Raw genomic sequence first — 24,882 nt, forward strand, 5'->3', positions numbered from 1 at the left:
AGTTGAAATCTTGGCTCTGCCAGTCACCAGATGTGTGGCACTGGTAAGTGTCATGGCTTCTCTGAGCCTTCTCTCTAAAGTAAACACAATAACCCTCTGTCCTTATGAGTGGTTTAAATAAGACACCCAGGGACCTACCACCCTTGCTCAGTAAATGTGCGTTCCTCCTGCCAGGGTCAAAGTTCCTTCCCAGCATAAAGGCCTCCTCCTTGAAGAGGGGCTTCCCTGGCTAGTGCAGATGCTCCTATCTCTTGTGGTCCCCCACCCCTTCCCCAGGCCTCTCTCTTCCTCTCCCAGAGCCCAGGACTCAGCCCCACCCACCCAGCTCCCACACTGAGCCCAGTCTGGTGCTGGGCCCAGAAGGAGGGTCAGCCCCACCCGGCAGCTGGCAGGCAAAGTGGAATTTCTAGTCTGAGGCCCAAGGCCTTGACCTGCACCTGTGGCTAGGAACCCTGGCCCCTCCCCTGCTTGCACCTGGAAGCCCCCCAACTCTGGTATGGACTAAAAATGGGGTGCAGAGGTATAATGACCCTCAAATTTCAGGTACCCTAGTTGAGTGTGCACCCCCCACAAGTTGTTTGCACATATAGCATTCAGAACCCCCCACCCCTGAGCTGAACCCACCTTCTGCAGCCCATGCCAGCTGTCAAATGGGGAGGCTGCTGGAAGAGCTGGCATCAGGGCCAAGTTGGGCCTGGGGACCCCTTGGCCATGTGCAGGTGGCCTCGATCCCTTCCTTCCTTGGCTTGCACCCAAGGCTTAGGGCCTGTCAGCCATTCTGCCCTGCCACTGTCCCCATCATCTGGGACTCCTCATCCTGACCCAGGCCCCATAGCTCCTCCTGGCCCCAACTCCAGCCCAGCCCAGGCCTCGATACCCAGTGATGTCTGGAAGGCAGCGGCCCCTCAGCCTAAGTCTCTATCTTTAGCGTACCCCACCCCACCTGTGGGTCCTCTCAGACCTGCCTCACTGCCCTCCTCTCCAGACGACTCCTTCACCCTCCACCAGCCTGCTGGGGCCCCCTCCCTGCGAGGACCTGCCTCAGCTCTTCCCACTCCAGCCAGGCTGAGGGTCCCCAGCCCTTGGATACACCAGAGCCTCAGGCACTGCCAGGCCACGCCTCCACCTGGAAACATCAGCAGACTTCTCACTCAACCCATCACAGTTGAATGTCACTTCTTCCAGGAAGCCTCCCGGGGCCAGGCTCGCAGGGGTGCGCCCCGTGCAGCTGTGTGGGCGTGCCAGGCCTAACAGGTCCCAATTCTCTGTTGTCACTGTTTGGAAAGTCTTAATAATTTGTGAACAAATGACCCTGCACTTTCAGTTTTCCGTGGGTTCTGGGAATGATGGAGCTGGTCATTCCTGACACACAGGAGTGGGGGCCTCTGGAGCTCTCAGTACCCCTATTGCTTATGTTACGGTTTTCCTGCAGGGCCCTAAAAACAGCCCATGTGTAGCCCATACTGGAGCCTCAGCACAGAGCCCTCATGACTGCTAAATGAGCCCGTGCCCCTCACCTCCAGGATCACACCTTGACCTCATCTTCACACAGAAGGCTCTGTCTGCCTCCTGCCAGCCCTCCTCTCTACTCCTGCAGCCGCGCTCCCACCTCCAGGCCGCTCCACTTCCTGACCCTCAACTTACCCTCCCCATGCCAGCCCCTCTCCGGTCCAAATCCTGTGTACTGAGCCTTCCCACCTGCCAGCCAAGCACCCAGCCCAGGCCCCCACGACCGCCCACTTCCTCCACGCTGCGCGGAGCAGGGCTGGCAAGGGCCATCCGCACGCAGGTGCACCCCGGGCTGGCCTCACTCTGCTGGGAAACCTCTTCTCTCCCGCTCTCCCCCAGCCCACCTGCCTGGCCCCTCACTCTCAGCAGGAGACTCTAGGACATCCTTGTGGACACGCCCTGGACAACCTGCAGCCCACAGCGTGTCTGTGCACAGGTGGAGGTGGCATGAGGCCCTCCATGCAAGCACAGCCATCCGTCCAAGAGGGCCTGCGGGCCTGGCTTTGAATCCTGGCTCCGCTGCTTAGGAACCATCACTTATTCACTGAGCAAAACTAATGGAGCAGTCTCCACGTTGCAGACAGTGCCCAGGGGCAGACAGAGCGCTGAGTGTGTAAGCTGAGAGCGCCGCAGCGTTATTCAAGGAAGTGACGCCCGGAAAGCAAATGTGGAGGCAGAGGCAGCTGGGTGAGCCCAGTGACCCTCACCCCAGCGGGGCTCAGGATAGTGAAGTGAAATGTGTACGAGGCTCAGCAAATGAAGCCAGACCCCAGCCTCCGTGAAGCTGCAGAGGCTGAGTGGGGCTGGGGCTGGGGCTGCTTTATAGGCAAGAACCAATTTCCTCCAGACTGGTGGTTGTCAGTGCAGAGAATGAGAGGTTTCTGCCCCGCACATGCCCCTCTAGGACATTTGGCAATTTCTGGGAACATTTTTTGCTCATCACAAAGTAGGGCATGAAGCCGGGCCTGGTGGGGCACACCTGAAATCCTAGTACTTGGGAGGCCGAGGCAGGAGGTTCAAGGCGGTCTCGGCAATGTAGTGAGACTCTCAGCGACCTAGTGAGACCCTGCCTCCAAACAAAAAAATAAAACAGGGCTGGGAGTGTAGCTCAGAGGTAGAATGCCCCTGGGCTCAATCCCTAGTACCACACACAAACAAAGGTGTGGGGTTATGATTTTAGTCTCCTAGGGACTTTTGGCCATCATGGAGACTTTTTAGTTGTCATGAGGCAGGTGGGGAGCATGCTGTGGACACTACTGAGGACGGCTTAGGAAAGCTCTCAGACTCACAACAAAAGGGAAGCCCCTTTTCTGGCACAGGGCGCACTGAGACCCAGAAGCTCTGCTGCTTTGCCTGCAAGGTCAGGCAAAGGGTTGTCTTTGGAGTGACCCTGAGCTGAGGGAGGGGTACACCAGGAAAAGCCTTCGAAGGGACCTGTAGTAGGTACAGCCCGAGGGCCTGGGCGCACATGCCATCCGAGGTTTGTGACTTTGACTGCCTTCTGTTGGCCCCAAGTCTGCGGGACAGTCTGGTCTCAGGGGATGGATGGAGAAAATCCAGTGTCTAGGCTTGGGGTGTGACAGGACAGGCCTGGGTCAGCCAGTCTCCAGTGCAGGAGGCAGCTGTGGGCTGGGGTCCATGGCCAACACGGGACAGGAAGTGGCTAGGAGGAAGAGGGAGCCAGAAGCCTCACAACACTACTGGGCCGGGCTCAGCGCCACACCCTGCAATCCCAGCTACTTGGGAGGCTGAGACAGGAAGGTAGTTTGAGGCCGGCCTCAGCAACTTGGTGAGACCTTATCTCAAAATAGAAAATGAAAAGGGCTGGAAATGTAGCTCAGTGGTAAAGTGCCCCTAGGTTCAATCTTCCCCAGTACCTAAAAACAAACACTACTGGACATTCAGGGACGGAGCAGGACAGGGCTGGCCACCTCAGACCCAGGCCCAGCTCCAGCTGCAGACCCTGGCTCACCAGACCCTCTCCAGGCTGGGAGTGAGACAGGCGCTGTCTCAGAGGACGTGTTCTGATCATCACACCTGCATCCTTTGCCACGCCCCAGAGGCTGGGCCCCAGAGCCTGGGCAGGAGAAAGGGCCAGTCAGGCCTAGAGTGATTGGGTTGGGCTTGGGACTTGTAGGCGCCAGCCTCCCTGCCTGGGCATTTGCTTCCCTGGGGCTTGGGCAGTGCAGAGGACAGCCTGGGGCTGAAAAGATGGGGTTTAGAGGAAATAGGCAGTGGATATGTTTGGACCACTGCCTCCTCCTCCATCTCAGAATTCAGGAGAAGTGAGGAGCCTGCTCTGGGGAAGTGGACCGCCCAGGTGATGGTACCTGGAAGCCGTGCGGGATCACAGGGCGGCTCGGCACGGGCTTCCCAGTCGCCTGAGTGAGCTACCTATCTTCACTGTGACCAATTGGCCAGGGATCACAGGGTTTTGGAGGAAAAGGCCCGGGAAAGAGAGTCCCCACCATTGAACAGAATCGAACTTGTCCAACACCTACTTAACCAAGAAAAGGAAGCAGAAGACAGGGAATTTCCCAGAACTGAGTCTCCAAAAATACAGAAAGATGACTTCTGTTCCACCTCATCACTGTGAATCCCAGATGTACAGAAATAAAAGAGAAGTTTGTGAACATATTTGAGAAAAGGAAAAAAGAGCACATGAAAAGTAGGAAGAATTAGGGTCCAGAGAGGCAGGAGATGCTAGGAAGCAGGGAGCAAGGCCTTCAGACTTCAGCTGGAAGAAATGCATGTTTATGTAGCTTTTCTTATGTGTGTGGGGAGGGGGCACTGGGCATTGAACCCACGGGTTTTACCTATGAGCTGTACCCCCTGTACCCGTGTACCTATGAGCCATACCCGTGTTTTTGTTTTTTATTTTGAAATAAGGTCTCACTAAGTTGCCATGTGCCAGCCTCCAACCTGAGATCCTCCTGTCTCAATCTCCTAAGTATTACAAAACTCTTTTGTTAGGAAATTTTTCTTTCTTTCTTTCTTCCTTCCTTCCTTTCTCTCTCTCTCTCTCTTTCTTTCTTTCTTTCTTTCTTTCTTTCTTTCTTTCTTTCTTTCTTTCGATACTGGAGATGGAACCCAGGGGCATTCTACCTCCGAGATACACCCCCAGCCATATTTTTTTATTCTTTATTTTGAAACAGGGTCTTATTGAATTGCAGAGGGCCTCACTTAGAACCTGAGGTTGGCCGTGAACCATGATCCTCCAGTCTCAGTCTCCTGAATACTGGGATTACAAGCGTGCACCACCACACCCAGCTTTTTGTTAGAAAATTTCTAGAGGATATGCTCTAGCAAAATGAGTAAAAGAAGAGAGAAAGACTTGAGGTCAAGGAAACAGGAAAGAGGCAAAGGGGTCCCGGGGGTGTCAGGAGACATCTCTGTCCTCCAAGGACAGGTCCCAGGAATTGAAAGTTCATTTGGTATGTTTGAACATTCAGAGGAAAAGTCCTGATGGAATCATCTGATGAGAGTGGTTTTGAAGAGTTAAAGATAAATGTATGGATGCCGGGCGTGGTGGCGCACGCTTGTAATCCCCGCGCTTGGGAGGCGGAGACAGGAGGATCGCGCAGGTTCGAAGCCAGCCTCCCTGGCTTAAGAGACCCTGTTTCCAAATAAAATATAAAATAGGTCTGGGAGTGTAGCCCGGAGGTAGAAGGGTTCCATCCCCATTACCACCAAAATAAATAAATAAACAAACAAATAAAGATAAATGTATGGCAAGTGATACAACCTGATACAAATGAAAACTTGAGACCATTATGAACTGCACAGAAAATCTCAACCAACACACAACTCATCTCCGTAACAAGATGTTAACTACAATGTGCCAGGCGTGGTGGCGCACACTTGTAATCCCAGCACTTGGGAGGCTAAGACAGGAGGATTGCACAGGTTCAAAGCAGCCTCAGCTACTTAGTGAGACGCAGTTTCCAAATAAAGTATAAAGTAGGTCTGGGAGAATAGCCCGGAGGTAGAAAAGCCCCTGGGTTTTTCCACACACACACAAAAAAAGATATAACAATGTAAGCATTGATAATTGATTTAGTTAAATATTGTGATATGACAGGAAGATAGAGGGAGGGAAGGCTATAAGAAAGAGAAGTGGTAGGCAAAAAGGATAACTTTCAGCTGGACATGGTGGTGCATGCCTGTCATCCCAGTACTTAGGAGGCTGCGACAGGTCGACCACAGGTTCAAGGACAGCCTCCGCAACTTAGTAAGACTCTCAGCAACTTTGTGAGATCTTGTTTCAAAAATAAAACATGGGGCTGGAGGTGAAGTTTGGAGGTAGAATGCCCCTGGATTAAATCCCCATATCACACACACACAATAGGGGAGGGCTTTCACAGTACATGAATTACACCTCCGTTTTATTTATTTATTTATTTATTTATTTATTTATTTATTTATTTATTTATTTGCAGTACTGGGGATGGAACCCAGGGGCATTCTACCTCCAAGCTACACCCCCAGCCCTATTTTTAATTCTTTATTTTGAAACAGGGTCTCCCTGAATTGCAAAGGGCCTCGCTAAGTAGTAGCTGAGGCTGTCGGTGAACCACGATCCTCCTTTCTCAGCCTTCCAAATGCTGGGATTACAAGCGTGCGCCACCACACCCGCTTATACCTCAGTTTTAAGTGCTAAAAGAAAAATGATAAGAAAAACCAGCATATGCATATTATAAAAAAAAATACGGCAGGTTGCCCCAGGGACATATGCCAGCAATCTCAAGTACTTAGAAGACTGAAACAGGAGGAGGAGCAAGATAGGCAGCCAGCCTTAGCAACTTAAGGAGACCCTATTTCAAAAATAAAAAAATTTAAAAATCTGGGGTATAGCTGAAAGGCAAAATGCCCCTGGGTTCAATCCCCAGCATGAAAATAAAACAAACAAGAAATAAGGCAGTATCCACAGGAGGAAATTAACAGAGCAACCCACATTCCTAGCCTCGTGCTCAGCGGCAACCAAATTTTAATGCTTGTGTGTGTGTTTGTGTGTGTGTGTGGGGGGGGTGGAATACGCTAAGGGGCTGTTCCAGCTGATGAGAAGAAACCCCGAGTGGATTCAGTGGGAACAGGAAATCAAGTGGGAAGAGGCGAGTCCTTGGAGTGCCCAGCTGCTCACAGAGGGGCGTGGGGAGCCTGCACCACTGCGTGGGCTTTCTCGGGGGTCATGGTGATCCAGAAGCTGAGCACTGAGTTACACAGGGTTCTTCTCACACAGACCTCTGGCTCTCCGTGACTCAACACGCCCCACCCCACATGCACATCTGCAAGTGTCTGTGCGCGCGAGGCCTGCCCCCACCCCACCAGACATCAGCTCACCTGGGCTTGAGGTAGCTGAGTGCTTCTGAGAACTGGTTGGTGAGGAAGAGGTCCAGGGCCGTCATGCACTGCTCCAGGGCTTCATGGAGGCTGCTCACGGGGGTCCTGAGGGGAGAGACAGGACCTGAGCACAGAGCCCGCAGCCTCAGCCCATTGCCCCACCCCGGCTGGCCTGGGCGCCCTCCTCCAGCTCCCCCAGGATGTCACTCCACACTGGGACACAGGGACGATGTGGACCCACCTCTCCATTGCTCCAAGGGTGGGATGAGGAGGACAAGGGGGCGGCACCTGAGCTCCAGTGGAGCAGGGGAGAGGACAGCAGGAGGGGGTGGGGAGGACATGGGGTCTCAGGAATAAATGTATCTTACCCCTCGAAAGGGCAGAGGGAGTCCTTGTGGCCCTTTTGACCCATTGGGCTTTGCTGGCCCCACGGGGTGGGGGGCAGAGCCCACCCACTAAACTCCACTTCCCTCACTCTCTCCCTCCTCCTCCAGGAGCCTCCTGCCCCTCAGGCCTGCGCTCTAGAACCCCGGTCGCTGTCACAATGGGCTGCGGGGGCAGTGGGCCTCATGGGAGCTTTCCAGGCCTTCAGGATGCTCCTATAAACCTGCCCTCTCCAGTTGTGTGTGTGTGTGTGTGTGTGTGTGCAAACCCAGGGGCATTCTATCTCTGAGCTACACGCCCAGCCTTGTTTTATTTTTATATTTATTTATTTATTCATTTTTTTGGTGGTACTGGGGTTCCTGAAAGCCCTTCTACATCCGGGCTACACTCCCAGACCTATTCTTATATTTTTATTTGGAAACAGAGTCTTCGAACCTGCGCGATCCTCCCGTCTCTGCCTCCCAAGCGCGGGGATTACAAGTGTGCGCCACCACGCCCGGCGTTTTATTTTTATTTTGAAGCCAGTCTCACTGGCCTCAAACCTGCGACCATCCTGTCCCGCCACCACACCAGGCCCCTCCAGTCTTTATGTTTCTCTGTAGCTCTTATCACCCTCTGACATAATGCTATTTCTTACTTTTTTTCTTGTTTCTTGTCTATCTCCCTCCACTAAACTATAAACTCCAAAAAGGCAAGAATCATTGTTTCAATCACTGCTGTATTCCTACCAAGCACCTAGTATCTGGTACAAAGTAGGCTTTTAATAAATACATAATAAGCTAGGCATGGTGGTACATGCTTGTAATACCAGTATTTCAGAGGCTGAGACAGGAGGATTGCAGGTTCACAGCAAGCCCCAGCTACTTAGTGAGGCCCTCTGCAACTTAGTGAGACCCTGTTTCAAAATAAAAATAAAAATAGGGCTGGGGGTGTGTAGCTCAGAGGTAGAATGCTCCTGGGTTCAATCCTCAGAATGGGTGTGGTAATGCACACTTGTATTCCCAGAATTCAGGAGGCGGTTTGTGGACAGCCTCAGCTACTTCGTGAGGCCCTCTGAAATTTAGTGAGATCTTATTAAAAAAAGCAAAAACAAAAAAAATAAGAGACTAAAAATAGGATGGGAGGGGGGTGTAGCTTGGAAGTAGAATGCCCCTGGGTTCCATTCCCAGTACAGCAAAAAGAAATAAAAGTAAAAGTAAAAATAAAAAGATATGTAAAGCAAATGAATAAGGCGAGGAAAACAAATCCCTAACTTTCCTGAGCCTCAGCTTTCCCATCCAAAATTGAGATGAGCTGGGCTTGGTGGCATACACCTGTAATCCCAGTACTTGGGAGGCTGAGACAGGAGGATCGCAGGTTTGAAGACAGCGTAGGCAAGTAGTGAGATTCTTCATCAACCTAGTGAGATTTTTTTTTTCCAAAATAAAAATAAAATAGGGCTGGGGGTCGGAGGTGGAATGCTTCTGGATTCAATCTCTAGTAACACACACACACACACATGCCCACAAGAGATGAAATGAAGAACCCAAAAGGCCTATTGGATGGCTCTGAGAATGCCTCTCCCAAGGAGCCTCTTCTGAGTGAAAGACAGTTCTGGAAAGAAGCCCCATAATCTCAATGAAGGGAAATCCTGTTCCCCAAAAGTCAGTTAAAAGAGTCTCTTCTCCCCCAGGTAAACTTCTACACACACCTCAAGCCCCAATGCTAATGTTTTCCCTCTGGCACATCAGAAGATCTTCCCAGGAAAAGTGAAACATGGCCTGTTCAGAGCTAAGCTCCTGCTCACTGTCCAAACTCTTCTCCCCCAGTCTTACCACTTTAATAAGTGACACCCCTCGATCTACGTTCTCAAGCTAGAATTCTGATTCCCTTCATCCTTTATCATCCACCCATCAATTCTACTCCCCAAATGGCTGTAAACCACCTGCACGCGGCCCACTGGCCTCTGGTCCCGGCTGCTCTCCTCCTCTTGGGAAACTCCCCTTCCGCGCCTGCCAACTCCCAGCCCCTTTCTCTTCAGCCTTTAAATCCATATTTTCTGTCTCTTGACTGTCTGGTAGGTTCTGAGGACATTCTTTAGATCTTTCCTCTCACTAGTTCCTTCTGGTGCGTCTGGTCGGCCACTTGTCCAATCTTTTGAGTTTTTCATGTCATTGATTATTTTGTTAATTTCCAGAAATTCTACTTCATTCTTTTTCAAATCTGTTTGGGTATTTTAGGCAGTATTTTGTCTCTGTGTATTGTTTCATGTTCATCTTCAGTTCTTCTACTTTTTTTTTTTTTTTTTTGCAGTACTGGAAATGAAACCCAAGGTCATTCTACCTCTCAGCTACACCCCCAGCCCTAGTTTTTATTCTTTATTTTGAAACAAGATCTCACTGAGTTGCGGAGGGCCTCACTAAGTAGCTGGGGCTGACTGCGAACCTGCAATCCTCCCATCTAAGCCTCCCAAGTACTGGGATTACAAGTGTGCGCCACCACACCCAGCTTCTACACTTTTAAACACAATTATTTATATTCTAAATCTCATAATTATAGCATTTAAGAGCCTCAGAGAAAGTGTTTTTGTGGTACTGGGGATTGAACCCAGGGGCATTCTACCTCTCAGCTACATTCCCAGCCATATTCTATTTTTACTCTGAAACAGGCTCTCTCTAGATTGATGCGAATCTCATTAAGTTGCCGAGGCTGGCTTCAAACCTGTGGTCCTGCTCTCAGCCTTCCAAATGCTAGGATTATAGGTACTTGCCACCACAGGCTTACTTCTGCTCTGTGTTGTTTCTGGTGCCTGTTGAAACAGTGGCTTGTTTCCTTGTGTGTGTTGTTATTTTATCATGAACTCACGCTTGCCTGACCCCACAGGGACCTTGGGACAGGGTCACTTCCCCCCAGAAAGTGCTGTCATTTACTTAGGTCAGATTCCCTGGGGCACTACTGAGATCACTCATGTCACTTTTTTATTTATGAATTCCGGGCCATAAAGGTAGTACACATTCAAACCAAATATTTGAGTGAGGACAAGCCAATATAAATTTCTAGGGAGCTTTTTTTTCCCCACTGCAACTACTGTCTCTCTCTGCAGGTAGATGGAATTTTCTGGCTCATCCTCCTATTGGCTGGGGCTGGAGTCCTCTGAGGGTCTCATATTTATGTGGGGATGGGGAGAAGTGCCAACTCCTCACACTACACCCCCAGCCCTAGGTACCTGTGCAGGCCCAAGGCCTTGTGCCCCATCCTTTGTATGGCCCTTGGTGCCCAAGGGTCTAGGTTCCTGGCTCACTTCAGCTCCCTCTTCATTCCTGGCTTGAGAGGGTTTGGTACTTCTGGGGGAGTTCAGGAATGTATCTGCGGGGATGCTTGGGGTAACCTGATCAGTTTCCAGATACTGTATTAGAGGCAGAATGTTGGAAGCATTATTCCTTCTAACTCATCCATCTCTTAATTGTCAAAGGTATCTTTTTTTGGCGGGGGGGGGTACTGGGGATGGAACCCTTCTACCTCCGGGCTACACTCCCAGATCTATTTTATATTTTTTTTTGGAAACAGGGTCTCTTAAGCCAGCAAGGCTGGCTTCGAACCTGCGCGATCCTCCTGTTTCCACCTCCTAAACTCGGGGATTACAAGTGTGCGCCACTGCCAGGCCAAAGGTATCTTTTTTTTTTTTTTTTTTTGCAGGTTTGGGGATGGAACTCAGGGGCATTCAATCTCTGAGCTACAGGCCCTGCCCTATTTTTTATTCTTTGTTTTAAAACCAGGTCTCGCTGGGTGTGGTGACGCACGCTTGTAATCTCTGCTCTTGGGAGGTGGAGACAGGAGGATTGCACTGGTTTGGAGCCAGCCTCGCTGGCTTAAGAGACCCTGTTTCCAAATAAAAAACATAAAAAAATAGGTCTGGGAGTGTAGCCCAGAGGTAGAAGGGCTTCCAGGAACCCCAGTATCAAAATAAACAAACAAACAAACAAATAAATAAATAAAACCAGGTCTCACTGAGTTGCAGAGGGCCTCACTAAGTAGCTTAGGCTGTCCATGAACCTCGATCCTTAGGTCTCAGCCTCCCGAATGCTGGGATTACAAGCGTTTGCCACCACACCTGGCTCAAAGGTATCTTTTAAAACCCAAATTTGACCATGATAATCTCGGGTTTCAAATCCTTCACGGGGAGTTAGGTGTGGTGGTGCATGCTTATAATCCCAGTACTTGAGAGGTTGAGATAGGAGGATCACAGGTTCAAGGAAAGCCTCAGCAAGTAGTAAGACTGCCATCAACCTAGTGAGATCCTGTGTTCAAAATAAAAATAAAAAATAGACCTGGGAGTGTAGCTTGGAGGTACAAGGCCCCTGAGTTCAATCCCTAGTACCAAAAAATAAAATAAAAAATAAATAAAAAGCCTTCACTGGCTTCCCATTCCTCTCAGGCAAAGACCCAGTTCCTTTTTGTGGCCTAAAAAGCCCCACCTGAAGCCGCCTGCCCCAAGCCTCAACTCCTGCGTCCTCAGGAGGCCTGCATGTGTCTGTCTGCCTTTATGCCCCGGGCCCAGCCCAGACACAGGTGCTCAGCCCACTCACCTCTGTGGGATGATTTAGAGAGGAGGCAGGAGCACCTACCACCCTGAGATCTACTGTGCTGTCCTTGGTCTCTCCAAGTGCCTGTGCAGTGGGCATTGCCACTCCACTGCAGGTGAGGAAACGGAAGCACAAAGGAGCTGTGTGGTGACACGCACAAGTGTGGCTCTAACACTCTCCTCCCTCCCTCCCGCCCTCCCTTTCTTCCTTCCTTTGGACTGGGATTGAACGCAGGTGCACAGCACATTGCTTTACTCCTATTTTGAAACAGGGTCTCACCAAGTGGCTGAGGCTGTTCTTGAACCTGCGATCCTTCAGTCTCAGCCTCCCAAGTAGAGGGATGACAAGAGTGTGCCATCACACCCAACTCTCGAGCCCAAGTTTCTTCCTGGGCAGGGCACATCAGCGGAGCCTCAGGGAGCCAAGCCCATGGCTGTGACTTATGTCAGTCTCAGTTCCAGAGCCAAGAGCCTGCCTCTCATTTCTGCACACACGCCCCGCCCCACCCGCATCGAGGAGGGGCTCTGCCCTGGAGAGAAAGACAGATGCACAACCCCCGACAGACAAGGCCGAGGTATGCATTTGCCCCTGGCAGCCCGGCACCTCTTTGGCCTAGCCAGGGTGAGGTGGGTCTGTGGTGGTCTTCTGCCTCCCTTCCCTCCCACCCCATAAACACCCTCTAAGCTGGGGCTCTGGGAGCCAGACCCGGGCCTGCCCTTGGACTCATGGTCGAAGGAACAGAGGCAGTGATGGCAAGACCACAGGAATGACCCAGGGCTGGAGAGGCCCAGAAGCGGCCTCCAACCCAGCCTGGGGCCGTCGGGCAGAAGGCACTGGATTGCAGACGAGATGGAGAAAGGACCCAGAAGGGGAAACTGAGCGAGGGGCTGGAGGCAGGCCATGACACAGTCGTTAGCCAAGAGGCACCAGCGTCTGGAATGGCCCCAGACAAGAAGCCTGCTGAACAGAGAGGCGAGGTGGGGCTGGCTGGGCGGCTCAGGAGGGCCAGCGACACTGACCCCACTTGACTTAATAAAACCCTGACACCACCCCTCCCACCAGAGATACGGTCAAGCTTTATCTAGATTGGCAACTGCCCTGATCCACTCACTCCTCCCAGCAGGGCTTTTATCTGCATTTGACAAATAAGAGTGAACCAAACTGGCTCCTCCCAGAAGTTTGGGAGAAGACAAATGCTTTCTGCATTGAGCCAGCACCCCGCCCCATGACCCCCACACCTGCACAGGCTGTCTCGGTGTGGCGGTGTGGTGTGGTGTGTCACCAACCCCTCAGGGCACCTTGCTGACAAGTTCTATGGGGATGGGGACACTGAGACCAGGGTGGGAGCAGGACCTCTGGCATTGTGGGGGCTCTCCCATTCAAAACCCATCAGGAGAACGGAGCTGAGAGGGAGAGTGGGCAGGGTGTCAGGCAGCCTGGAGCCTCTACCGGACTTCTACCTCCTGCCTGAGGGAGACTCCCTGGGCAGCTGGGATGCCTCCAGGCCCAGCTGAAAACCCCCATCCCAACCTCAGTGAGGGTGATGGCTGTGTGTGGCCGGGAAGCACATCACTCGGGGAACAGACTGGAGCCATCACTAGCTTTGAGTCCCTGCTCTACCATGGTGTGTTGGGAAAGGGACTTTTGGCCCAAGAATGAAGCAACAGGTAGGTCCACGGGGACCTGCCACCTCCAAAGTGACTTTTCTGCATCACAAATCTGATTGAGACTCTCTTCCCAAGGGTCCCCCTCGGCCGTGGCCTTCAAGAGCTTTGAAACCCGCGGCTAACCTGGGGAAGTTCTTTGTCCTCCCTGAGCCTGTTTCCCCACCAATGAGACGGGAATGGCAGAACCTACCTCTAGTGTTGTAAGAGGGACTGAGGCGGAAGACGCACTCAGAAAATGTTGGGAATTATGGTTTCTGTGAACACTTTGTATTGCTATCATTTCTTTTATCAAGCCACACTGATTTTATAATGAAACTAAATAACCTTAGAAGACTGTGTGTCTATTCTAGGACAGCAATTCTACTACTGAGGAGCGCCCCGGGAAACACCTGTGCAAAGGACAACCGCGCAATAGCACTCAGTGTTTGAACAGTGGGGAACCACCTCAATGTCCAACACGGAGGGCAGACAGCAAACGAGAGTCTTTACACAGGTGGTGTGACCAGGGCAAGGGGGCCTGGAGCTGCAGGGCCATGAAGGCTGACTCAGCCGCCCCCAGTGAGAAGTCAGCTGTGGATGTGCTGTGTGGCTCCCCCTACATGAGACTTTAAGAACACACCACGTATGTTTCTCATACTCAGCAAAAGAACGATTAAGACCAAGATTCAGGATGGCAATTACCTCTGGAGAAAGGAGGGAAGGAGCTTCCACAGGGGCTTCCATGGTCTCTACCATGGCTGGCTTTCTTTCTTTTTTTTTCTTTCTTTCTTTCTTTTTTGTACTGAGGATTTGAACCCAGGGCATTCTATCTCCGAGCTACACCCCAGTCCTATTTTTTAATTTTTATTTTGAAACAGTGTCTCACTAGGTTGGTGAGCATCTCACTACTTGCTGAGACTGTCCTTGAACCTGCGATCCTCCTGTCTCAGCCTCCCGAGTACTAGGATTACAAGCGTGCGCCACCATGCCCAGCTTATCATGGTTTATTTCTTAAAAAAAAAAAAAAGAATACGCCTCAAGAACTTAGTATCCCATTTCAAAATAAGAACTTAAAAGGACTGGGTGTGTAGCTCAGAAGTAGAATGCCCCTGGGTGCAAGGAAAAGGAAGAGGAGGAGGAGGAAGAGAAATAAACAAGGTGTAGTGTTAAGCATCTGATAAAGGGGCTTGGCAAGAAAACAGGAGTTCATTTAATTATTTGCTATATTCTTCTGAAGGTAAAAGTAGTTCATACTTTTTTTTATGTATGTGTGTGGTACTGCAGATGAAATCCAGGGCCTTCTACCTCTGGGCTACACCCTCAAACCTATTTGATTCTGTATTTGGAAACAGGTTGCTGAGAGCCTCACTAAGTTGCTGAGGCTGGCTTCAAATGCGTGATCCTCCAGTCTCAGCCTCCCAAATTCTGGGATTACAAGTGTGCGTCACCATGTCTGGCTAGTTCATACTTTTTCAAGTGATAGAGATTTGAGGCTTGGTTTGCTCAACACTGACCATCCTGCCCAAGGCTGGGCCTTGTGTGTTAAGTGATTGAATTTGGGGAAGGTGGGGATGGTCCTGCCTTGGTCTCCGTCTGCTCAATCCCACCAGGACGACTGGGATTGATGGGCCTATGTAGCCTCAAGGAAGAGTAGGCTCTGGCAGGCATGCGGGAGGCAGTGTGGTTCCATGCTGGGAAGGTCTGCCCCAGAGGCTGCAGCTGGGCCAGGAGAGCCTGGGCTGTAGAGGGGCCTGGGGCATGGATGTGCGGGACGAATGTGGCTTTCAGCCCCCAGTCTAGGATTCTGTCATGGGAACCTTATTCCACGTCTGCCTTCTCTCCTGGAATCCACTTTTCTAGACCCAGTGAAGCAGAGCTCAGCCAGAGGTGGGCAGAAAGGGGCCTGGCCAAGTTCTAGATTTACAAAGACTTCAGCCAGAGCAGCAAGGCAGCAGTAAGCCTGGCCTCGCAGTGTTTTCCTAGAGGATAAACCAGGAGTCTAGGGAGGGTGAAGGACGTGGCCAAAGTCATACAACAAAAATGATCAAGGCAAAACTTAGCAGGTCCCGGCACCCACCTCCAAGCCCCCAGGCGGGCCACGCACACAGGCCCTGTGAAGGCTTCCAGCTGCTGTGGCACCAGGATCCCTGCCTCCCTGTTCATTTGTTAGGCCTCGGGCCCTTGGCAAATATTGTCCCTGGTGGTGAGGCTCCAGGCAGGGAAGTACCCCTCCCAGCTCACCAGCCACCTCCCAGAGGTCAGCGCTCCAGCAGCTGCCCCTGCCCACTGAAGCCAGGACAAGCAGAGTTGCTAACTGTCCACAGAAATACCACAGGATTCCCAGGTGGGGCAGGGGTAGGGTTGATCAGGAAACCATGTTGATACTGCCAACACCAACCTTTTTTTTTTTTCTCTTTCTTTTCTTTCTTTCTTTCTTTCTCTTTCTTCTTCCTTTCTTTCTTTTTGGTGGTACTAGGGATCCAATCCAGGGGTGTTCTACCTCTGAGCTACACACCCAGCCCTATTTGATTTTTTATTTTGAAACAGGCTCTCATAAGTTGCTGAGGGCCTTGCTAAGTTGCTGAGGTTGTTCTTAAACCTGCAATCCTCCAGTCTCAGCCTCCCAAGTACTAGGATTACAGGTGTGCGCCACCGGCCCAGCCAACACCCACCTTCTACAACTCGAATTTCTGTTGCTCCCAATAGGCCCGGCTGGACCAGACCCTCTAAGTCCCCATCTGCGAGGACGATGCGGTAGGGGCTGACACCAGACAGAACTGGGTTCAAGTCCCGACTCCACTCGTACCTCCGGGAGGATCGCAGCCGAGACTTACAGCTGCGCCCGTCTCCGATGGTGCGCGGGGTCACACCCGCGGGGCCCACCCCGAGGCGGGGAGGCGGCTGGGGAGAAAGTTGGGGCCCGGAGGGGAGGGGGACCCCGGCGGGAGCCGCAGTGCGCCCGGCCCGCCGCCCGCCCCCGCCTCCACTTACCCCGCGGGCGGGCCGGGGGCGCCGGCCGAGGCCATCGCCGGGGCCGCGGCCCAGGAGCTGCGGCGACGGAGCCCGCGCTGCGCGGCGGCGGAGGCGCGGGGCGGGGACGCCGGGCCATGGCGGGGCGGGGACAGGTGGGAGCGGGCCTCTGCGCAGACACCGCCCGCCGCCCCCACTCGGGCCGGAAAGTTCCCCGGCCGCCCCCCGCCCCGCGGCCCCGCACCTGAGCCGCAGCCCCGGCCGCACCGCCTGGGCCAGAGAAAGGCACAGCCGGGAGCCCAGTCTGCGACTGTCTGCAAGAGACCTGATGGCGGGAAAGGATGCGGCTGGCACTCGGGGCGGGCGGGCAGCTCACCTGCGCCTTCTCGGTCCCCATGGCAGCCATCTTACAGATGCGAGCCTGCGGGTGGGTTCCTGGGACTGGCTCAGGGCCACTCGCCTGACACTTGGCAAGCTGGGGCTGGAGCCCAGCACTCCTGGCTGCAGAGCTCACAGCCACCCCTTATCCCTTGGGTCTCCTTTCCCAACTCCCAGTTCCTGTGTGGGGCCTTCCAGATGCCCATGGTGCGTCCAGCCCCGAGGTGGGCGCTAGGCCTGGCCTCGGGCAGAGAGAGCCCTGGCCCGCGAGGAGTTAACCAGCCACCGCCTCTGGGCTCCAGATGCTCTGGGCCGTGACTCATCACAGCACGTGGCTGCCATTAGTGTCCCTTCACAAAGGCAGGGGACAGAAGGAGGCGGGACTCCAGCTCCCCTGGCTCAGCCTCAGCTCCAGGATGTCAGAAGAGGAAGCGGGAGGGGGGACAGGCCGCTGATGCAGCCCTGGTGGGAAGAGGACTTGGACCAGATCCCAGGAAGCCTGGCAGGTTGCGCTTGGCAGTAGCAGGAGAGGTCGGGAGCTGCTGCTTGCATTAGACAGGCTGCCTGGGAAGGCAGGGAGCTCCCATCCTGCCTTCTGGAGGCAGAGCCCAGATGCTCACTTGCAGGAATCTTCCCATCTCTGGGAGTCTCATATAAAGGCCTAACACAGACAATTAACTACAAGAAGCAGGCTATGACAACAGCCACCAGAAACTACAAGGAATCCAGAGAGTTGGCAGGCCTCCTGGGAGAGAGCGGGATTGAGCTGAGCCTGGGTGTCTGTACTGTTAATGAAGTCGTGGAACAGGTGTACCAGGTGGGGAACCTCGTGGCCAGGGCCAGGGCACACTGGGGACAGCTGGAGTTTGTGAAGCTGGTGAGAAGCCCGGCATCGCGGGTGAAGCCTGAATTGGAGGGGCCGAGGCTGGGAGGCCAGGCGCCGTGCACTTCCCCGCTGGCTCCTCTGCCTGGAACACGCTGTCCTTCCTTGTCATGTTATGCATTCCTGAAACCAGGGTGCCTGCAGAAAAGCACCACTGGGAGGCCTCTTTTCAAAAAAGAATACAAATTCACTAGTAGAAAATTCCCAGGGTCCTCCTGGAGCCTCAGAAGAGGCTGGGCAGGTGAGGGAAAGATCCAGAAGCTTTAAGACAAACTGGCACCAAAGTAAATCTTTACTATATTCCACCAATGTGTATTAAGAACCTGCCAGGTGCCAAAACTCCTCCTCACCCCACGGGTTTCTGTTTAGATGCTGCTTCTTCCAGAAAGCCCTCACTGGGCCTGAGGTTCCCGAGTACACTGCTCCCCCCTTCCCCTGGGCGGTTACTGTCTGTGTGTGAGGAAGAGAAGTTTGTACGTGGCTGGTTCTGACATGGTGCTGGAAGCCTCTTGAGGTCAGGGTCTGGCCCAATTCATCTCTGTGTCTCAACGCCTGACAGCTGCTGCCTGACTAATTACCAGCCGCAAACACTGAGCCCAGCACTTTACAGTTTTTCTCTGGTAATTATTATACCAATGACTGACGCACATCAAAGCTTCTTATAAGGCAGGCGTGGTGGCACACACTTGTAATCCCAGTACTTGGGAGGCTGAGGCAGGAGGATCCCAGGCTCATGACTAGCCTCAGCTATCCTCCCCAACTTAGTGAGACCCTATTCAAAATAAAGAATAAAAAATAGGGCTGGGGGTATAGCTCAGAGGTAGAATGGCCCTGGGTTCAAATGCCCCAGTACCGCCTCCACAAAAGCTTTTTATAAGCCACACATGGTATTAAGTGTACAACATGAATTATCTCATTTAATTTTCATTTTAACTATCTTTCTCAGCCTCAGTTTCCTTATCAGTGAAATGGAAATAAACTGTCTATTACTATCTATTTCAAAGACTGTTATGAGGATTAAGAAATCACATATTTAAGCTGGGCATGGTGGTATACGCTTGTAATCCCAGTACTTGGGAGGATAAGATAGGATTGCAGGTTCAAAATCAGCATCAGAAACTTAGTAAGGCTCTTGGCAACTTAGATCCTGTTTCCAAATAAAAAAATAAAAAGTTGGTCTGGAGGTGTAGCCCAGAGGTAAAAGACCCTTGGGTCCCATCCCCAGCCATCCCCAGTAACACACACACACACACACACACACACACAGAGAGAGAGAGAGAGAGAGAGAGAGAGAGAGAGAGAGAGAGAAAGAGATGTCACACAAATGCCTAAGCCAGATGTAACCCAGCACTTGGGAGGCTGAGACAAGAAGATCAAGGTTCAGGGACAGCCTCAGCTACTTAGTGAGGCCCCCTACAACTCAGTGAGACCCTGTTTCAAAAATAAAGAAAATAAAGAACAAAAAATTAGGGCTGGGGGTGAAGCTGGAGGTAGAATGCCCCTGGGTTCCATCCCCAGTACCCCAAATAAAATAATAAAATAATAAACAAAATAGTGCTGGAGTGTAGCAAAGGTAGAATGCCCCTGGGTTCAATTTCTAGAACCACCACCAAAAAAAAAAAAAAAAAAAAAAAAAAGAAAAACCAAGCCCAGAGTAGGCTGGCATGTGCACAGGGTTTACACATTCCTGGGGATGGCTGCGGTGTGCACTGAGTACTGCTCTCCCCATTTACAGATAAAACTGAGCTCAGCAAGGTAGGCAGCAGAGCTGTCCTGGAGCTGAGCCCTTCCCACACCACCACAGAGGCTGTGCTGCGACCTCAGGGGACATGACTGGCTTGGGGAGTCAGCATCCAACTGGCTCACCTGCAGGAGGCCCCACCTGGGCCACTCCTGGCCCCAGGAACCATGACTCCCCGTCATTGTGCCCACCCCTCTTAAGCTGACAGCCAAACCCTGGGGACTGGAAGAGCATCCTGACTCCTGGGTCCCTTCCTCCCCTATCAGGGGACCTGTTTCCTGGAGCCTGACGCCTGTGAGATGCCAGACCTGCTGTCCTCCCTGTTCTTCCCCATCCTGCAAGAACAAATCACAGGGTCACCAGACCTGCGTCCTGGAGAATCTCCATGGATTGGTTTCACCTGTGCCATCCCTCTGCCTCAGAGAGCCCTTGGTAAATAGCTGTGGAGTGGAACCTCTTAAGACTGCTCTAAGCTGGGCGTGGTGGCGCACAACTGTGATCCCCATATTTGGGAGGCTGAGAGATGAGGATCACAGGTTAAATGCCAGTCTTAGCAGCCCAGCAAGACCCTGTTTAAAGGTAAAAACATTCTTGGGCATGGTAGTGCACGCTTGTAATCCCAGTACTTGGGAGGCTGATATAGGAGGATCGGGGTTCACGGCCAGCCTTAGCTACTTAGTGAGGCCCTCTGCAACTTAGTGAGAACCTGTTTCAAAATAAAGATTAAAAAGATGTGAGGGTGATCTGGCTGTGACATCTGTCACCCCACTGAACTCCAGGGTTGATTCGGGTAATCTGGCTGGCTAGGCGGGTGTCCCCTTCCTCCCTCACCACTCCATGTGCATCCCTCCCGAAGCTGCGTGCATGGTCGAAGAGGACGACCTTCCCCGAATAGAGGAGGACGGGTCTTGGGTCAAGGGTATAGGAGTAGCTGCGCTCCCCTGCTAGAACCTCCAAACAAGCTCTCAAGGTCCATCTGTAGGAGAACGTAGGGTAGTCAAGCTTCCAAGACTCCAGACACATCCAAATGAGACACTGCACATGGCAGTCTGCCTTTCTTTAAAAAAAAAAAAAATTAAAGAGAGCCGGGCGTGGTGGCACATGCTTGTGGCTGAGACAGGAGGATCCAGGTTCGTGGATAGCCTCAGCTACTTAGTGAGGCCCTTTGCAACTCAGTGAGACCTGCTTCCAAATAAAGAATAAAAAATAGGGATGGGAGTGAAGCTTGGAGGTAACATGCCCCTGGGTTCCATACCCAGTACCGCAAATAAATAAATAAATAAATAAATAAATAAATAAAATTTAAAAATAAATAAAAATAAAAAAGAAAGAATAAAAGATCAGGCTGGGGGTGCAGCACAGAGGTAGAATAGCCCTGGGTTCAATCCCAAGCACCGCAATAAAATAAATAAATAAATTAATTAATTAATTAATTTAAAGAGCCAGGAGTGTAGCACTGAGGTTGAATGCCCCTGGGTTCAATCCCCAGTACAAAAAAATAAATAAATAAAACACTTTGGAAATTCTGTGGTAGCCTTACTTCCCATCCTACAGATAAGAAAACAGGTTTGGACCAAATGTGACTTGTGAACAGGTCTTGGTTCCTTGTACTACAGGTGAAAGAGGAAGAGGAGGAAAAGAGGGGCATTTGAAATGAGGTAAGCATGTAGCAATTAGTCCTGTCACAGTAAGAGCCTGGGCTGGGGGGGCCAGCTCTCCTCTGCCTCCCTGGACCTCAGTCCTCCCACCCACAAGGCAGTGGTAGGAACCCCAAAGGCTCAGGGCTGCTGTGGAGGAAGCAAGAGTTACTTGGGTGACCCCTTGTCTCCATCTCTTTCTCTCACTCAGTTTCTTCCCCTAAATCTTTCCCTGGCATGAAGAACCCTTCCCAGCCATGGTCTCTGCCAGCCCAGATCTTCCAGCCCTGCCTGACTCCAGAGCCCTCCCAGCCTCCCAGGCTGGCTGAGCTGGTGGTTGTGAAGTGGGTTTTCATCAAGAGAGTGAGCCCCACCCAGCAGGTTACAAGCTTGTGCTCATTAATAATTCATAAGCAAACCAGCTCTTCAACAAGGGCCCTTCAAGAGGTCCCTGCCTGTCACAGCTCTTAAATATTCCCTGGCAGCCGGGTGTGGTGGTTTGTAATCCCAGCGCTTGGGAGGAGGCTGAGACAGGAGGATTTGCACAGGTCCAAAGCCAGACTCAGTTACTTAGTGGATTCTCAGCAACTTAGTGAGGCCCTGTTTCCAAATAAAGTATAAAAATAGGTCTGAGAGAGCTGGGAGTAGTGGCGCACGATTGTAATCCCAGCATTCGGGAGGCTGAGACCTGGAGGATCATGGTTCGTGGCCAGCCTCAGCTACTTAGTGAGGCCCTCTGCAACTCAGTGAGACCCGGTTTCAAAATAAAGAATAAAAAAATAGGGCAGGGGGTGTAGCTTGGAGGTCAAATGCCCCTGGGTTCCATCCCCAGACCTGCAAAAAAAAAAAAAAATAGGTCTGAGAGTATAACCCAGAGGTAGAAAAGTCCCTGGGTTCCACCCCAAATACCACCAATAAATAAATAAATAAATAAATAAAATATTTCCTGGCAGCCAGGCTTGTGGCACACACCTGTAATCCCAGTACTTGGGAGGCGGAGACAGGAGGATCTCAGGTTTGAGACCAGCCTCAGCAACTTAATGAGTCCCTGTTTCAAAATAAAAAGTAAAATAGGGCTGGAGGTGTAGCTTGGAGGCAGAACCGGGGCTCAGTCCCCAGCACCAGGCGGTGCTGCCCTGGGGGTGCCTAAGCCTGCTCCTCGGCGGCCTCCTCTCTCCCTGGACTGTGCTCTCACCACCTGTGTGACCTTGGGCACATTACTGCCCACTCTGGCCTTCGTTTCTCTCTTTCCCACATACAGAGCGGAAAGAAGGCTGGATGGGGGAGGTCAAGAGCCCTCCCTACTCTGATGTTCTTGATTGGAAGATTGGGGGCTATTTTGCCCAAGTCTGGCCTTCAGGAGCTGCCAAGGGTGGGCCTAAGGCTGAAGCCTGGGGCAGGTACCCGAGACCAAGAACAGTTTTTTGTTTTGATTAGATTTTGGTGTAGTAGGGATTGAATCTAGGAGCTTTCTACCTCTCAGCTACACCCCCAGACCTATTTTTATTTTTATTTTGAAAGTCTTGCTAGGTTGATGAGGTTCACTACTTGCTGAGGCTGTCCTTGAACCTGTGATCCTCCTGTCTCAGCCTCCCAAGTACTGGGATACAAACGAGAGCCACCAAGCCCCACTCTTTTTTTTTTTTTTTTTTTTTTTTGTGGTCCTGGGAATTGAACTCAGAGGCATTCTACCCCGAGGTACACCTCCAGATGGATTTTATTTCTTATTTGGAAACAGTATCACTAGGTTGCTGAGAGCATCACTAAATTGCTAAGGCTGTTCTCCAACCTGTGATGCTCCTGTCTCCACCTCTCAAACATTAGGATTACAAGTGTGTGCCACTACACCCGGCTTAATCAAAAACAGTTCAGACTGGGGCAAAGAGTCAGAGCTCTAACAAGGGGTTTCTGGCATTGAGTGGCATCATGCCAGGGGCCTGAACTTGTGCTTTGAGCCACAGAGATCTGGATGGACTCCTGGTCCCACAGTGCGCTAGCTGGGCAATCTCCGCCAGTCATCCGATTGGCTCAAGGCAGGGTAGGGCGTGGCTCAGGACAGACTCAGAGGCAGGCCTGCACCCGGCTCTGGTACCTGGGCCAGCTGACGGCTTCCTCTCTGAGCTGGGGATAATGGTGGATTGTTGCAAGGATTAAATAAGATAATATAATATACAGATTACAAGCGTGCGCCACCATGCCGGGCTATTACCAATCTTCTTAACATGTGTGGGGAGGGACAAAGGGAAATACACCAAGTGCTGTGTGCATGTATGAGTCACTTTGAACCTCATTCTGATACATAATTATGAAGTACCATTAAAAGTATATAAAATAATTTAGACACCAATAACAAAAAAAAATCTTCTGTTACTCTCTGTCATCCCGGTGGGGGGCCAGGGGGACAGATCTGACTCACCCTTGGGACAAAGCAATTACTTTAGGCTGTTTGCGCCCCCCCTTCACGTGTTGAAATCCTCACCCCGAGGTGAGGAGGTGGAGCATTTGAGAAGTGATCAGATCGTGGGGTGAAGTCTTCAGGGCTGGGATCCCGTCTCAGGGCTGCCACCGTGTGAGGACAAGAAGGTACCACGGGTGAGCAGGAGCGCGAGCGCCACCAGGCGTGCGCTCTGCTTGGCTTGGGGCTTCCTTGGCTTGGGGACTGAAACACCTTTCTGGTGTTAGTAAGACACCTGGCTTAGAGCATTTGTTAGAGCGGCCTGGACAGGAACAAAGCAGGCAGGTGATAAAGCCAAGAGCCTCAGGGCCGTTCTGCTGCCAGGCCAGGGTGATGGCGGCAGTCAGGGAGGTTTCCTGGGTCTGGGAAAGCTGCAACTGCAGGAGGGTGGCGGTGGCCAGGCCCCAGAGGTGGCCATGAGGGTTTTACAGTGCCCAGGGTGTCTCTGAGCGCACTGGGCAGGGGTGCTTCCAATGCATCGTAATTTGGGAGCTCCTTGCAGCTACGGCTTTATGTTGCGGGCTGCTCAGTGGCCACGTCTGTGCTGCACGCCACAGCTCCTTGACTCTAGAGAACCTCTTGGTTTCCCTCCTCCCCAGCCCCACCGGCTGACTAGGAGGAGCCTCCTCATACTTGACTCTGCCTCTCAGAGCACAGCAACCTGTTGAAGGAAGACTCAGTCAGAGTAGTCCCCAGGAGCCCGGTGTGACGCATGCCTGTGAGGCAGACGAGGGCCAGCCTCAGCAGTTGAGCGCGGCCCTCAGCATCTTAGCGAGACTCTATTTTAAAATAAAGAAATCAAAAGGGCTGGTGGTGGAGCTCAGAGGTAGAATGGCCCTGGGTTCAATCCCCCCACCCCAAACCTCCTGAGCTTTCTCAGAATGGTCGCCCAGAGGTAATGGGAAAGGCCCTTTTCCTCACAATCAGGAGCACGCCTACAGCACCATGCCAGGCGCCACAGCTTTACACGGACAAAGTCCTGTGCTCTCCCAGCAGTCCTGGGGGGTGAGTCCTAGCATTACCCTCACTTGGCAGAGGAGGCACAGAGAGGTTAAAAGTCTGTACAAAGTCATACTGCTGACAAGTGTGAGCTAGGGCTCAAAACCAGCCTATGCGGCGCTAGTGCCTGTCAATCCCTTGTGGTCCTGTCCAGTTCCATCCCGGGGCTTGAGCTTGGGTGAGCATCGGGAGAGAGAGAGCTGCCGCAGATACCGAGCGCGGGCTTGCAGACAGTTCAGGAAGCATAGCGTGCTGGCGGAACTCAAGTCGCAACCCCAGTAATCCACTTCTCACTGACCTTAAGAAGGATCCCAAATGTCCCAAGTCTGAATTTCTCACTGACTCGTAAGTGGGACAAAGGTTCCTTGGAGGTTTTTC

At 52.0% G+C, this 24,882-nt stretch overlaps 1 protein-coding gene across 3 annotated transcripts in view; it reads right to left on the reverse strand.

Moving 5' to 3' along the window:
- TTC39A (tetratricopeptide repeat domain 39A) overlaps positions 1–24,882 on the reverse strand; it is a gene marked incomplete at both ends in the record, with an annotated part of 49,568 nt that overhangs the window by 21,156 nt on the left and 3,530 nt on the right. Inside the window, 2 exons of one of the 3 annotated variants that reach the window (XM_080693249.1) lie at positions 6,850–6,954; positions 16,433–16,467. In XM_080693249.1, the coding sequence (XP_080549375.1) occupies positions 6,850–6,954; positions 16,433–16,467 (140 nt within the window). Of the gene's footprint in view, positions 1–6,849; positions 6,955–7,217; positions 7,262–16,432; positions 16,468–24,882 lie in introns of those variants that run through there. The other 2 variants (XM_080693248.1, XM_080693247.1) reach the window with 2 other exon arrangements.

This window comes from Muscardinus avellanarius, assembly GCF_963383645.1.
Source record: "Muscardinus avellanarius genome assembly, chromosome: 3".
Classification (NCBI taxonomy): Eukaryota; Metazoa; Chordata; class Mammalia; order Rodentia; family Gliridae; genus Muscardinus; species Muscardinus avellanarius.